General features: G+C 42.0%; 1 protein-coding gene across 3 annotated transcripts in view; it reads left to right on the top strand.

The window, feature by feature from the left end:
• The first annotated feature begins 696 nt into the window (after positions 1-696).
• Positions 697-13,409, top strand: part of LRBA (LPS responsive beige-like anchor protein) — a 401,187-nt gene continuing 388,474 nt past the window's right edge. For 2 of the 3 annotated variants that reach the window (XM_062602814.1, XM_062602816.1), the window contains exons 1-2: positions 698-1,147; positions 1,508-2,022. In XM_062602814.1, coding sequence (XP_062458798.1) covers positions 1,786-2,022 — 237 coding nt within the window. In that variant the 5' untranslated portion in view covers positions 698-1,147; positions 1,508-1,785. Of the gene's footprint in view, positions 1,148-1,507; positions 2,023-13,409 lie in introns of all 3 variants that reach the window. The other variant, XM_062602815.1, reaches the window with a different exon arrangement.

A 13,409-nucleotide genomic window follows, 5' to 3' on the forward strand; every position in this document is an offset into this window, starting at 1 on the left:
CGGAGCTGCTTTGGGAAAGCCCCTCCAGGCAACCGCCAGCGGCCAGCCCAGGGGGTGCGGCTCGCGGAACGCCTCGTCGGTGGCAAGCCCTTCAGCAAACCGAGGTGCCTCCGACGCCAACCCGAAACAACCAGCGATACCTTCAAAGGCTTTTAACTATAAAGGAAGAGGGCAAGTTTTCCTCCCTCCTCTGGCACTCCTTTTACCTCAGTTCGTCAAATATGGGCGGCGTCTCGTATGACCTATATTCGCTCCCCAAACAGCGGTTACCAGGGAGGAAGGACGCCCAGGCCAGAGGTTAGGGTGGGGAAGCCGCTCACCAGCCACCTCAGGATCGCTACTAACGGGGATGGGAGAGTGCCCTAGCCTCCCGACTCCCTCCCTGAGGCGAGGGAGCTGGAGCCTTTAAACCTGCACTCCCCCTGCAAAGGTGTTACTGCCGTGCCGACCACCTACGGTTTCCCTCCTGTTCGGAGGCGCGAACGTGGAGCGCGCAACTAGTTTTTCTACGCCGGTTCTGCCGCTCGCGTATGGTTTCTTTTATTAAAACCAAAACAAAATACATAAAGCCCCCGAAACTCACAAAAAACCCCACCAAAACCAAACAACCCAACTACCCAACCCCCAAAGAAAGAATTGCCTGAGGAGCCCTGGCCTTCACACGGCGCTGCAGCAGCCCCATAGAGTTCGGGGTCTCCACAGGTGAGCAGCCCCTGAGGTGGCACCGCGGCTGAGGCAGGTCGCGAGGCGCAGGACGAAGTTACCGCCCTCGCCCCTCTCACCTGGGCGCACCTGTGCGTGCGCGAGCGAGCGGCGCCTGCCCCGCGCACCGGCAGCCCGCCCCGCCCGCGCCCGGCCGCGCAGGCGCACGGCTCCTCGGCCGGCGGCGCTCCGGGGGCTCAGCGCTGTCATGGCGGCAGAGAGCGGCAGCGTCGGCAGGAAGAGATGGGGCTAATTGAGACTCTGGCGTGAAGCGGTGGCTGCTGCTGGAACTTCAGGCGCCTTCCGGAGAGAGGGGCGGCCGGTGTGGCGGAGCCCCCTCTCCGCAGCCGACGAGCGGGGCAGAGCAGAGCAGCCACCTCCCGGCCCCAGAGCCAGGCGTCAGGGCAGCCCGCGCCCCCACCGCGGCGGCGCCGGGCGGCAAGCGGTGAGTGCGAAGTTGCTGGGCGGCGGGGTCGCTGCACCTGTCCGGGCTCGCAGCCGGGGAGGTGGCGACGGTAGGGGAGCGGGAGCTGTGCAGGCGGCAGACAGGGAGCCTGGCGGGAAGGAGGAACGTGCTCCTTTGCAAAAATTAATGAAAATTAAGCCCCTCACGGCCGCGCTTGGCGCGCGGCTCTCAGCGTGCGGCGGGGCTGCGGGGACAGGCGTGAGCTCCTGAGGCGGCCGCCGCTGCCGCCTGCTCGGTGCGGGGCAGGGGACGGAGCTGATGGCCGGGGGCGGGACCCCCGGGAGAGAGGGGAGCGCCGGGCTCGCCGCGAGCTGAACAATATCTCAGCTTGTCCTTCAGGGCTGTAAATACCTGCGTGAGGGCACAGAGCTGTGGACAGACGCCTCCTGCTGAGGGAGAGAGCCGGGAGTCCGAGGGCGCGTCCTCCCTCCGTTCCTGCCTGCCTGCCTGCCCCCCCCCCCCCCCCCCCCCGCCGGACGTGAGTTCCGCAGGAGCCGGAGCTGAAGAGGAAGAACGGGCCGCCGGTTGCATTCCCGGGAGCCCGAGTGGCCCCTTCTTCCCGGAGCGGCGAGCGTGTGCCGCTGGCGCTTCAAGTCGTAACCTGAAGGGAGCTAGCCATGGCGAGTGAAGACAAACAAGTTGTTCAGCCAACAGGTGATGATGGAGGAGGAGGAGGTGGTAGTGGAGGAGGAGCGGGGAAAGAAGGAAATGCTACTGAAGGAGCAAGTTCGCTGCAGCCTTTGAATCCAGGAGTCCCCATCCGAGGTATCAAGATGAAATTTGCAGTGCTGACAGGACTGGTGGAAGTTGGTGAAGTGTCCAACAGAGATTTGGTCGAAACTGTGTTTAACCTGGTAAGTTGATTGCTGTTTTGGGGAGGGAGAGAGAAGAACACCTTACATGCACAAAAGAATCCTGTGCTTTTATGATGTTTTTTTTCCTGTCAATATATTTTTACATGTTTACTTTCACCACACTAGATTTCAGCTAGGTTCTCTTTACTTATGGATGACAAATGCTGAAAATAAAGCATCTGGACCTCTATATATGCATTTAAACTTGAAACAGCTCTAAACAGCATCCTCCTTAGTCTACCTCAGAAAAATTGTTGCTTTATATGCAACTGAGAAGCTTATTGTTATGTTTAAACATTCAACAGGTGTACTGAACAAGAAAGCTAAATATTGATTTAGTAACTCAAGCTGTCATCAAAATAAACAAATACATGTTACTTTTCCCATGAATTGTTTGCTTCCTTTTCAGCTTCCTGTTTGCTTTGGAAGTAGGTAGAACTTTCATGTTCTGTGTACAGGGAGTGGGGGTGTCGGGGAGCAGTTCATGCAAATGCTTTTCTTACTCTGCTTGTTGGGAAGAGTAGAATGTGATTTCAGTGTCCTTTTTAATTAATGAATTAGGCGCTGTTTTTTAATACTGTATGGATATATTTAATACTTTATGACTAGATCTCACTGAAAAATGAGGATACAACTTTTACTGTTGAAGTTGCAAGCATAATATATACTGTTGAGCTTCTTGGGCCACACTTAAAGCAATTAGGCTAGTTGATGTTTGCTTGCTGTGGGACACCGAACATTAGGAGATAAACTGTTCACAAAGAAAAGTTTCTAAAGGAACTCTGCTATTATCAGAGATCTGAAAACATCTCTAAAAATACTCATGGTTCCTCTTTCTTCCTTTTAGTGAGCACCTTTGACTTTAAAACCGTGTGGTTCCTGACAAACCAGGAAGTGAGAGCATGCAATAGTGTAAAGCTTGGTAACAGGGAAAGTTCACACAAAAGGCATACCATTTTTTAATCACTGTTTGCATTTCAGCTATTTTGTTAGTAGTAGTCTTTGCTATGTGCAACTTTCATTGGTCACTAAATATTTGCATGCTGTGTCTGTTTAATGCTTTTGATGTTATCTTCTTGGGCTATGGTAAGTATTTTTGAATATTTTCATATTAGCAGAAAGTAATTCTCTAAATAGTATGGGTAAAAGTCTCAGTGCAGAGGGGCTGCAGTAATGGTAAAAATGAAGTGCAGATCAGAGGTTTCCTGAATGCTTCAAGTATGAGGAAGTGATTTAGGTTACTTAGAGTCCACTTGACAATTGTCCTTGACAAACCCCTCAGATACTTGGACCTGAGGTTCAAAAGGAGATTCTGGTAAACAGTTTACAATTTAGGACACTTGTGTGAGGGGAAATTGTTCATGAGCATGTCAAGTTTTACTTTATTTCTAGCATGGTCTTTTGAGTAGTGTACTGGAGGGGTGTTTTATGGCAGCAGTGGAAGGAGGTTCAGCAGAGTAATTAAAAATGTGAAAGCTCCTTGATTCTGGAATTCCCTTTCTGCTCCATCTTGGGTAAGAGATGAACAAAAATTCAGCTTGTTACGTAGAGTCCTTGGGTTTAGATTTAAGAGATCTGGAGGACTTGACCTGTGGACTACATTCTCCTGGATCTTAATTTCCCAAATAAAAGTAGAAGAGACTTTCTGGCCCTGGAAGTTTTTGAAACTGTTTTCACTTTTTCTGCAAATGAAGTAATATCCCTGACCTCTTTGAGAAGACTCCCCGACTGTTCCAGCACACCTACCTAAGATGTGGGAGTCTAAAGTTCATGTCCAGCACTTCATTATTTTGATCACAGCAGAAGTAGGCAGTTAATAGCAATCGTGAAACAACAAATAATTTGGTAATAGGGATACTTTACCTGGATTATGTGAGAACAATATCAAAATTTTTGATCAATATCAAAGAAAGTTGGTCCCTTGGTTTCTCTTGAATGCTGGGAAAACATACCAACTATGAGTGACTTAATTTGGAAAGAGAATGTATCTTGATGTTATGTGGTTTTGTGGTTTTAATAAAACTGGGATGCTTAAAATCAAACCAGCCAAAAAATTGTTTTTGTTCCAGAAAGTGTATTTTTATCTTTTTTTTTTTTTTTTTTGTAAAATTTTTTAAGCTGACTTTTTAATATAGCTTTCTGGGATATCTGGCCTTACTACAAAGCAATACTGATCTATCTGTCATTGATTTCTGTCTCCACTCAGTCATTAGCTGTGACCTCTTCATTTTGCTAATACCTCTGAAATCACACAGATGACAGGTTAGGCATGCAAAGTGTTGATCAGCAACGGTGTGCTTTTCTGTGCATGTATGCAGAGAAGATTTACCTTTTATGTGATGAAGTGATCTTGGCTATGGCTTTTCTGGTACATTGTTTCCCAGTAGCTTTCAGAATGAGTTTACTCATGTGTACGGGTTCAGTTGGGGGTGTGAAAATGGGGTTAGGCCCAACATATCCCCTCCTGTTGGGTTTCACTCGAGTGACTCATAAGTGCACTGCCTCAGCAGTGTTAGCAGAAATCAGCCAGCTTTCTTCTTGTACGTTGAAAGGAGGAAATGTACAGTATTTGGGGGATTTTTTGATCACTAAGGTGAGATGTGTTTAGACCAGAGTGGAAATAGGGCTTGGCAAATCTGTGTCAAAAGGTGTTTTTACATACCTGTTCTTCATAGCATAGCCACCTTCAAACTGCAGAGTTTATCTTTTAAAAAGGGAGGTTAGCTGACCTAAATCTTTATTTCTTGAGCAAATGTGTTGCTCTTAATTATGCTTTTCAAGCTTGTACAAGATGGAGTTGATAGTGAATTTCTCTGTGTGATGGAGAGTCAAAAGAAGTGCTGTCCTGATGTTCCTCGTCTTTAAGTATTTAAGAGACGGCCATGATCTGTATGTGAAAGTCTCAGAAGGTCAAAAAATGAAGCGCAAAGTAATTGACTTGCTGCTTATTAAAGATTTTCAGGTTCTTATTAAAGAATTTCAGGTTCTGTAGTTCTGATTACTTGAGTAAATAACTTATTCAGTCCAGCAGTGTTGAATCTTGGATCTGAGAAGCACCTATAAAATTTTTTCTGTCCACCGGTATAACAGAGTGCTTAGTGAGCTCCTTTGTAGCATGCACCAAAACCTTGGGTTTTGTCTCATTTGTTGTCTTTGGAAATTCTGCTCTTAGAAATATTCAAATTGATCTGCTTTGTTTTGATCGGTATTCTCTGACAACCTAGTTTTCAGGCCCATGTTAGGTAAGTTTTTGTGTATTTCAGCACTTCTTAAAATTGAAGAGGAAAATACTAACTTTAATGAAGTGTATTATTCTGTCAAAAACTTTACAAGCACATTCCTGTTCAAGTATTAATCTGTTTTGTTACTTTTCTGACAGTAAGTTATAATATTGGTATATATTGCTCATGCATTGTGAATTATACTTGGAATTGACTTTGGGCAGCAGTAACTCCTTGAATTTCCTTTGTGTACAAATCAGGTCTGTTCTTGTTCATTACCTCATATCTGTTCCCTCCTCCCTGCCCCTCTTAGTTTATTAAAAAAAAACTCCTGGTAGAAGATGATAGAATGGAAAAATTAATTATTTAGAGTGAGATCTGTTACTAACTTAAAGACAGCTATGCTTTTTTTCACGGTACAACAAAAAAACAAGTTGGTCTCCAGCTAATGAAGAAACTTTCAGATAGAGTAGTAGAAATTATTTGGCAAGTGGCAGAACTTTAAAACATACATTTATAAGTTAGTTACAGTACTATGCTGGTTATGTTGAGATTTTTAGGATCTGAAGTTTCCAGGTGTAGAGAATAAATTCTGTTACTGAAGGCTATGCAATCTGCATTGTAAATGCAGGAGAAAATCCTTGCTGGATTAAAATTCTGGATGGAGCTTCTGCTCTACTCCGTTCTAAACAAGCTTGTCTTGCATCATATGTCAGTGTTGTCTTGTTACCAAGTTATTGTAAATTTCTTGTTTATATATAAAACTTAGGTCACTGGATAGCCTTGTCTGTCAGTAGGTAAAGGGCTCTCACTGGCAAGTGAGAGTTCATAATGAATGTTGTATGTACAGTGGTTATCTGTGCTGCTTTATTAGGCTTCTGGTGGGAAATGGATATTCTGGCAAAATTCTCCTATGCTTCAAGCAGATGACTGTACAGCTATTGTCTTTGTGGTGGTGGTATCATTCAGTTTGGGCACTTTGTGCCAGAATTTACTCAGGTCTCACGTCAACTAGTGTATAGAGGCAACAGGTAGTCTAGACTTTCTGCGCTTCTCTAAAGAAATGCCAGGCCTTGCTCTAAGCCAATTTTATTTGAAAAAGCTTTAGCACTTCTAATTGTTCTAGTGGCTGTAATATCATTCAGTTATTTGGGCTTTTTTTTTTGTTTGGGCTTTTTCCTCAGTCTGTGTTGCAGAGACTTTTTTTTTTTTTAATGCTTTCTCTCTGGTGAGGAGAATGTGCTGTTGCTTCTGATTCTGCTCATGGATTATGAGGTCCTCGGCAAGGGTTACCTAGTGACAAAGTGCAAATGAGAAATAAATCTTAGACTTTTATCACCTTTGGAGGAGAAATAACAGGATCTAAGGAGCAGAGACTAAAATTACTTTATAAGCTTCATTTGTCACCTTTCCCACTTCTGCCAGATTTTCTAAAATCACAAACAAAAATCAGTGTAACTTTTTAAAATTCTTACTGTTTACTTTCTTTGTTTTTCCTTGTAAGTAATCTTCTTCCTCCAGCGCACTTGGCTTGTTTTATAGAAGAAATCTGAGATAAATGTCAGGACTGCCACTTGTTTGCCTTCTGCTTATATGTCCTCCGCTCTTTTTGTCATGTCTCCATTGCTATGGTTTCTGCACTATAAACTCTTTATCATTATTCATATTGAAAGCTAATAGCATCACCGGCTGCTAAAACAGGTTTCTAATTTGGCTACTGAAATATTGCTACAATGGATGTTGTGAAGTAGAAATTCCCCCTTTTTCATCTTTGTTCACTTTTTTGCATGTACTTCATACAGAAACCCCCTGAGGCTAATGGTAATAGAATTAAACATATTACAGTAGTAGAAATGCACTGTAGATGTCTTCATAACAATGAAGACACCTCACAGTGTGGTTTTTAGAAAATGCTAGGATTTATTTTCTATATAAACTTTATCAACATTGTTGACAAGCAAAAGTAACCAAATGCTTTCTAGAACATCACTAAATATTGTGTATTTCTTAATATAGGCAGTCTTCCCTAGTATGTTCCCAGTAAGTACACCTTTGGCTACTGTGACCTAGTTCAGTCATGTCTGCCCGTTTACAGTGATAAGGGAAGGCTGTGGCTTTAGCTGGGTCAAACTTGTAGGTTTTCTTAAAATGACAGTAACTTGGACAGTCAGTTGTCTTCGTGTGCATGCATGGTTTTACTCTTGGTGAATGAATGGAATTCAGCAAAATGCTTCCAAGTCTCAATGATCTTTTTCAAAAATAGATGCAAACTTACTTTTTTTTCTGGCCCTTTCGCAATGAGATGTTTTTGCCCAGTTTAATGAATTGATTTAGGCTCCTTGATTCCAAGTCATCTTCATGGACCCATAATTTGGGATCTGGTAACAGTAAAAGATGATTTTGGTATATTTAGCTGGTGAAAGATGTCTCTCAGCCTCATTTAGTCAGACTTTACCTAGCTCAAAATCCTTGAGTAATGGGAGTCACCCTCCACTTAAGAATTACAGACCTCTGTCTTGTATTATGAGTAGTTCTGAATACACTTAGCATTGAAGTGATGTGTAGTGGGGTTTTCTTAGGTGTTGATGCAACTTTGTAGTTAATGGAAATACCATCCTGCCTAGTAAGTGGAGGAATTTAGGGAAACTTTGTTGTCAGCTGAGAAAGTCATGGAATGTAGCAAGTGAGGTGGTAATGGCAGTCTTGAGTTAGGCACGCTGACAATTTAGAAGAAAATGTCTAGAATCTGAAGAGGAGCTGATTTAACTTGGCTGTGGTATCAGCTCGCATCTGTGACTGCAATTTAAGACACAGCTTAGGATGACAATATATTGAGGGCAAAACCTTAAGACCACAGGAAAATGTTCAGGTTTTTCTCACTCTTCCTCTAACTGGTCAAATTTTTATAGCTTCTCATGACAAATGCGAAGTTTTAAGTGCCTGTGAAAGCCTGTGAATGACACGCATTCTGTGTTTTCCAGGAGTGTTGGCATCCTATACTGCCATTAGTAGCTCTGCACAAACCTAAAATAAATATAAAAAAAGCAAGGCTGAACTAAGCATTTCCATATACAGTATCTTAGTAATGCAATATTTGATAGACAGTTTTTAATTAGCAGTCCATTCTACCAGTAAACCTGTTTCAAATGTGTTCACAGCATGCTTTGGAATTCTCTGTTAGAGGGGAATTGATCAGGTCAATGACAAATTTTTCTAGTTGGTGTCCTGTAACAAAGAAGAGGGAGTCAGGTATCTATTGTGGTTGCTTTGTGCTCTCTCAGTAGTATTTTGTGTCACCTCTGTCAGACAATACTGGGTGAGACGGACCATTGGCCTGACCCGGTAGTGGAGATAGCACTGTAATGTAGTGGCCATATGGACTGGCTCAGGAAGAGCATTTGTGAATTAGGGGATAAAATGAAATTAGGATAAATAGGTGGATGGCATGTCATAAAATGAAATTAGGAGAAATAGGTGGATGGCATGTCAAGGTTGCTACAAAGGCTGGACATTGCCGAGTGAGATAAAAATAGATAGCTATTCATGTCTGTTGGAAGAGATTATTCGAGGGATGAACCGAAGTGTGCAGATTCAAGAGGAGTGTGAGTAAAGAGAAGTTTTTTTGGAAGTGGCTGTATTGGATGAATACTAGAGGTTGAGGAAAATCGGAGGTATTTGCTTAGTTCTTTAAGGCAGTGTTCGTTTATTACAGCATTTAGATGCTGAAGCTCGCTGAGAAGTCCCAGTCTTCTGAAAAATCATCAAATACAATTTTTTTGGTGTTAAGATGAAAGAAAGATAAATGATAGATAAAATGAAAGATAAAAATGACATTTATGTGTGATTTCTTTCACTATCCATATATTTGTTTTTCTACCTATTGGGAAAGCTGTAGTCATTCTGAACTATATCCCACTTGGCATGGTCTTTTGACTTTTGACTTTTGGGTTTCATTTTTACTAGATAAGTTGGTAACTTAAAGCATTTATAGCTTCTGTCTTTATGTGGTCATGAAGTTCTCTATAAACCTTAAGGAGGAAGCTTTAATCTGTACCACACATTAAATACGCTTTACAGTTTAGTCATTGGATGCGAAATAGCTGTTCACTACCTTTGCTGCTTCTGTGTATAAAGCCCTTTAAGAATCTTTTCTACCAAATTCAGTCTTGCATGCATTAAATTTATGCATATCTTTTTAAAGAACTTCTATTTATTTTAAATGGGTCAATCTGGAAGAAACTTTTTCTTCATAATCACTAATTGCAGTTAGCTAAATTTCTGCCATTCCAGTCTCTTCCACAGCCCCTGGAGCCTCTCTGGCCTCTTCATAACATTTGCATGATGGTTTTTGCTATTAGCTTGACCTAATTACTAATGTCCTAATTTAGATTATAATTCTGCTTTAACTAATTCTGGATTTTTCTGTTAGACCTCGTACTACACTAGAGTATATTATTACCTGTCCAAAACTGGTTTGGTCATTTTTATTTTTTTTTTTTTCCTCTGGGAAACCTTCAGACTTTGGGAGCTCAGGCTATTTGCCAGGAATCTGAGGGTTCCCATCGATTTGCATAAAGCAGGATACTGTTGCCATCTGCTTTTTTTAATACCTCAAGTGGCCAGTGGAGACTATAGTTTCCAGTATGCTCCATATTTAGAGCAGATAGCAATCGAGATGCATCTTTGCATAACTGTTTTAATCAAATTTGCTAAATAGTGATGCTGCATAACTGCAATTGTACCTTTCCCTGAGACACTGTAGTCTTTGTGCTGATACTGGAAGCATGTTGTAATTTGTGAAGTTTGCATTGCCACAGTGCTTTAGATTCCAAAGCTTCAGGTATAGGCATAACTAGTTTCTAAATAGAAAGTAATTTGTGAAGAAGAAAACCTAATGCCTTCCGTTGCACCTCTAGTAATAACTGTGGAGCTGGGAGCAGCTATGTCCCAGGCATGATTTTCTTGTTAATAGCTGCCTTGAGATGATACTAAAATGGGAATAGCTAGTGGGAATAGGATGTGCTCTGTTGCCTCCTGTGAAGTGCTCTGTGAGTTTGAGCTGCAAGTCTCTTTACTGCAGTCTGCATGTGAGTAGTTCTGTTGATGGTTTTGTATTCTACATACATCTAGCAAAAAAATTTCACGTGCATTATACAGTAAAAACAGATTGTTTTTTGTTCAGCTCAAACTGAGTTGTTCTGGCAAAAACCTGTTCTATTGATGCAACTGAAGAAAACTTAAAGAGCTACTGGGTTAGTGTTCCTTTGCATATGAAGATCAAAACCAGAGTAACTACTTTGGACTCATCTGCTCTTTGGAAGTGTGTTACTTGTATTTGTGTCGGATCCCTACCCCCCTCCCCATCGCACCTCCTCCCTTTGCCATCAGCAGTTACTCTCTGTGGTGTGGACACAAGTTACAGAAATAAACTAGTGAAATGAAGTCTGTTCTATTTGCTCCACTTACTCCAGATTTCTAGTTTTAGAGTGGACTAGCCCTGTAAAACAGTAACTGTGTCAGTGCATAGGGTGATGTGTAGCTTGCTTATTCTCTCTTCTGGGGGTGCTGATAGGCTGGAAGCACCAGTAGGCAGCAGGCAAGATGGTCACTGCAGTGGAAGAGCAATTTCTCTTCTAAAAGAGCAGCAAAGGAACCAGTAGCTTGCAGTGGACTGGGAAGGATATGGAGTCCAAGATGCTGAATGTTTGCTTGATAAATCTCTCACAAATTGCTTCCTTTATCAAACTGTGCAGGTTTGAGTGGGAATTGTACTGGTTGCTTTCCCAAATACAGCTGGGATAGGGGTGGGTCAGGAGGTAGAATAAGGTTAACCCTGTTACTGTAGAACTGCTGAATAAAGGCTTTGCAGATCCTGCAGCTTTTAAGTTTTAGTAGTCCATTATTAGTGAAGTCTTAAAATTATGCTGCTTGTATTTCTTGGGGTTAAAATTGTGTCCCTAAGGACAGTTGTTTTTTGCGGGATTATTAATGATTTTGGCAGACCTTGGAATCAAGGTCTTAACTCTTCCCTCCCTCCAGGTTCTTTATGTGCAATTATAGACGTAAGTTAAAAAAAAATGGCCAATAATACAGAGGTAGAATTGCTGATAAGCCTTAAAACAATGCAGTCAGGGGCAGAATGGGAGCCAAATGAGCAATGCTGGTAATGGTGCATGACTTAAATAAACAAATGGAAACTATCAGTCCAGTCAGCATCTGCCTCCTACTAATGCTTTTGTTGAAACTAAGCATGTGATTTGTCTCTAGTTTTGATTGTCAACTTGACTGAAAAGAACTTGCAAGCTTTGTTTTTTTTTTTTTTGTTTTTTTTTTTCCCCTCTCTCTCTAATGAGAGCTTAGTTATAATGTAGGATTTGGTTCCAGTGCATAATCTAGGTGCCACAGTGCCTGACTTTTAGTATCTCAGCTGAAATATGAGACCAAGTAACTGTGCCTGCATTTTTAGAATGCATTTTGCAATAGCCAGTGTGAGATGGGGAGTTATGTATGTTTAATATGTTGCTGATATTATAGAATGGGAGAACACTAACATGCTGGAGTGTATATTTCAGTTCGGATTGCAAAACATTCTCTGTCCAGTTTGTAATCTACAGTCAAGGGTCACCTTCTGAAGCTCTGATGTTCTTAACACTTCAGTTTTCCTTATGTAATGTAGCAGTGGTGCCCAGCTCAACAGTAGAGCTCTGTGAAAAGGGCCATGCTAGGTTATGTACTGTTTAGCCTTACAACAGGACACTTTGTCCTTTCTGTGCTTCTGCCTGCACCTCCCAGAGACCTGGTACTTGCTGCCTTTATCTGGGGCTGCAAAAGCAAGTCCAGAGCACTTGCTGGGTTCTGTAGTGGGCTGAGGACCTGTGAGTGCCACTGCACGCTGCAGCTGCTGTGGATCAGGTGATTGGCAGGGGACTTGCCTTTGGGGAGATGTTTATTCCAAGATTTATCTGAGACCTGACATTAAAGACTTGTGCCCTTCCTATATGCTGCTTTTGAAGTGAAATGTATATTGCTTTTTGGGAATTCTGCTGCCTTAGTACGGTCTCACCTATGCAGGAAATGAAAGTCACCCTAATTTCTATCTTTAGTAGGAAGAGATTCAAATTGCCATTTGTCAGGTACACATAGCGATAGTGTCATAAGTGACTTGTAAGGGAACATTTCTAACACTCTTTTGCGAAGGCTAGCCTTGCATGCCAGTTTCATGGGTATGAAGAGAAGGCACAGAAAAAAACAAGTCTCAGACCTAGTGTTTAAGGTGTTTGAGTAACATTCTCCAGTCATTCATATATGACAGAAAAGGTTTGAACCTGGAAGTCAGTGGACTTCTTGCACACATTAGTCAAGTTCTTTTTATATCATACAGAATCCCAATTTCCTTCCTGGAAGGCAAATTATCTTCAGGTGGAGGGGTTTGTCTTGTGATTGAAAGTTCACCAGAGTTGGTTATACATATTTCAAAAACTTAGGATTTAGGTGACAGAAACTTGGGTTTCTTGCTTCTGGATAGTGCTGTCATTTTGCAGAAAAGTGGTACCACTATTTCTAAGTAGATCTTGCTTTAGGAATGCGCTAGGTATTTCTGTGTTCTGTCTTGAGAGAAACCATGATGAGCAAGATGAAAAAAAAGACATGTAAAACTTCTAGGTACAAATTAGGTATTTCTGTGATTTGTCTTAAAATTGTCTTAAGTTTTCCATTAGCTAGGTTTTGTGTGGCAAATTGGGAAGCCTGGAAAACCAGAACATTAAGAGCACAAATCTTGATGCCCTTGCTGTTGTTCTTTGCAGTTTGAAGATGAACATGTCCATAGGGTTTTTTAATTAGTGTGCAACTTAACTGCCCAAAGAAATTGTCTTAAAATAACATCACAAATGAACGGCTTAGTTTGATCACCTTAAGTGTGCTGTAGCAAAACTTGATTAGAAAGTATTTGTTTCAAATCCAAACTTTTGAAAACAAATTCTGACTGCCTAAATGTTGTGGTCTTGTCACTGTTGATCATATTAGAAAAGTGGGAGACTGGTGAAGTTCCTACTGACTGGACAAGGGGAAACATAATCTCCATTTTTAAAAAGCCTGGAGAAGAAAAGGCTCTGGAGAGGCCTTAATAGCAGCCTTTCAATACCTTAAGGGGACCTACAGGAAAGA

Source organism: Pezoporus occidentalis, unplaced genomic scaffold (genome assembly GCF_034315485.1).
Source record: "Pezoporus occidentalis ecotype Australia unplaced genomic scaffold, CSIRO_AGI_Poc_V1 ctg79, whole genome shotgun sequence".
Taxonomy (NCBI): domain Eukaryota; kingdom Metazoa; phylum Chordata; class Aves; order Psittaciformes; family Psittacidae; genus Pezoporus; species Pezoporus occidentalis.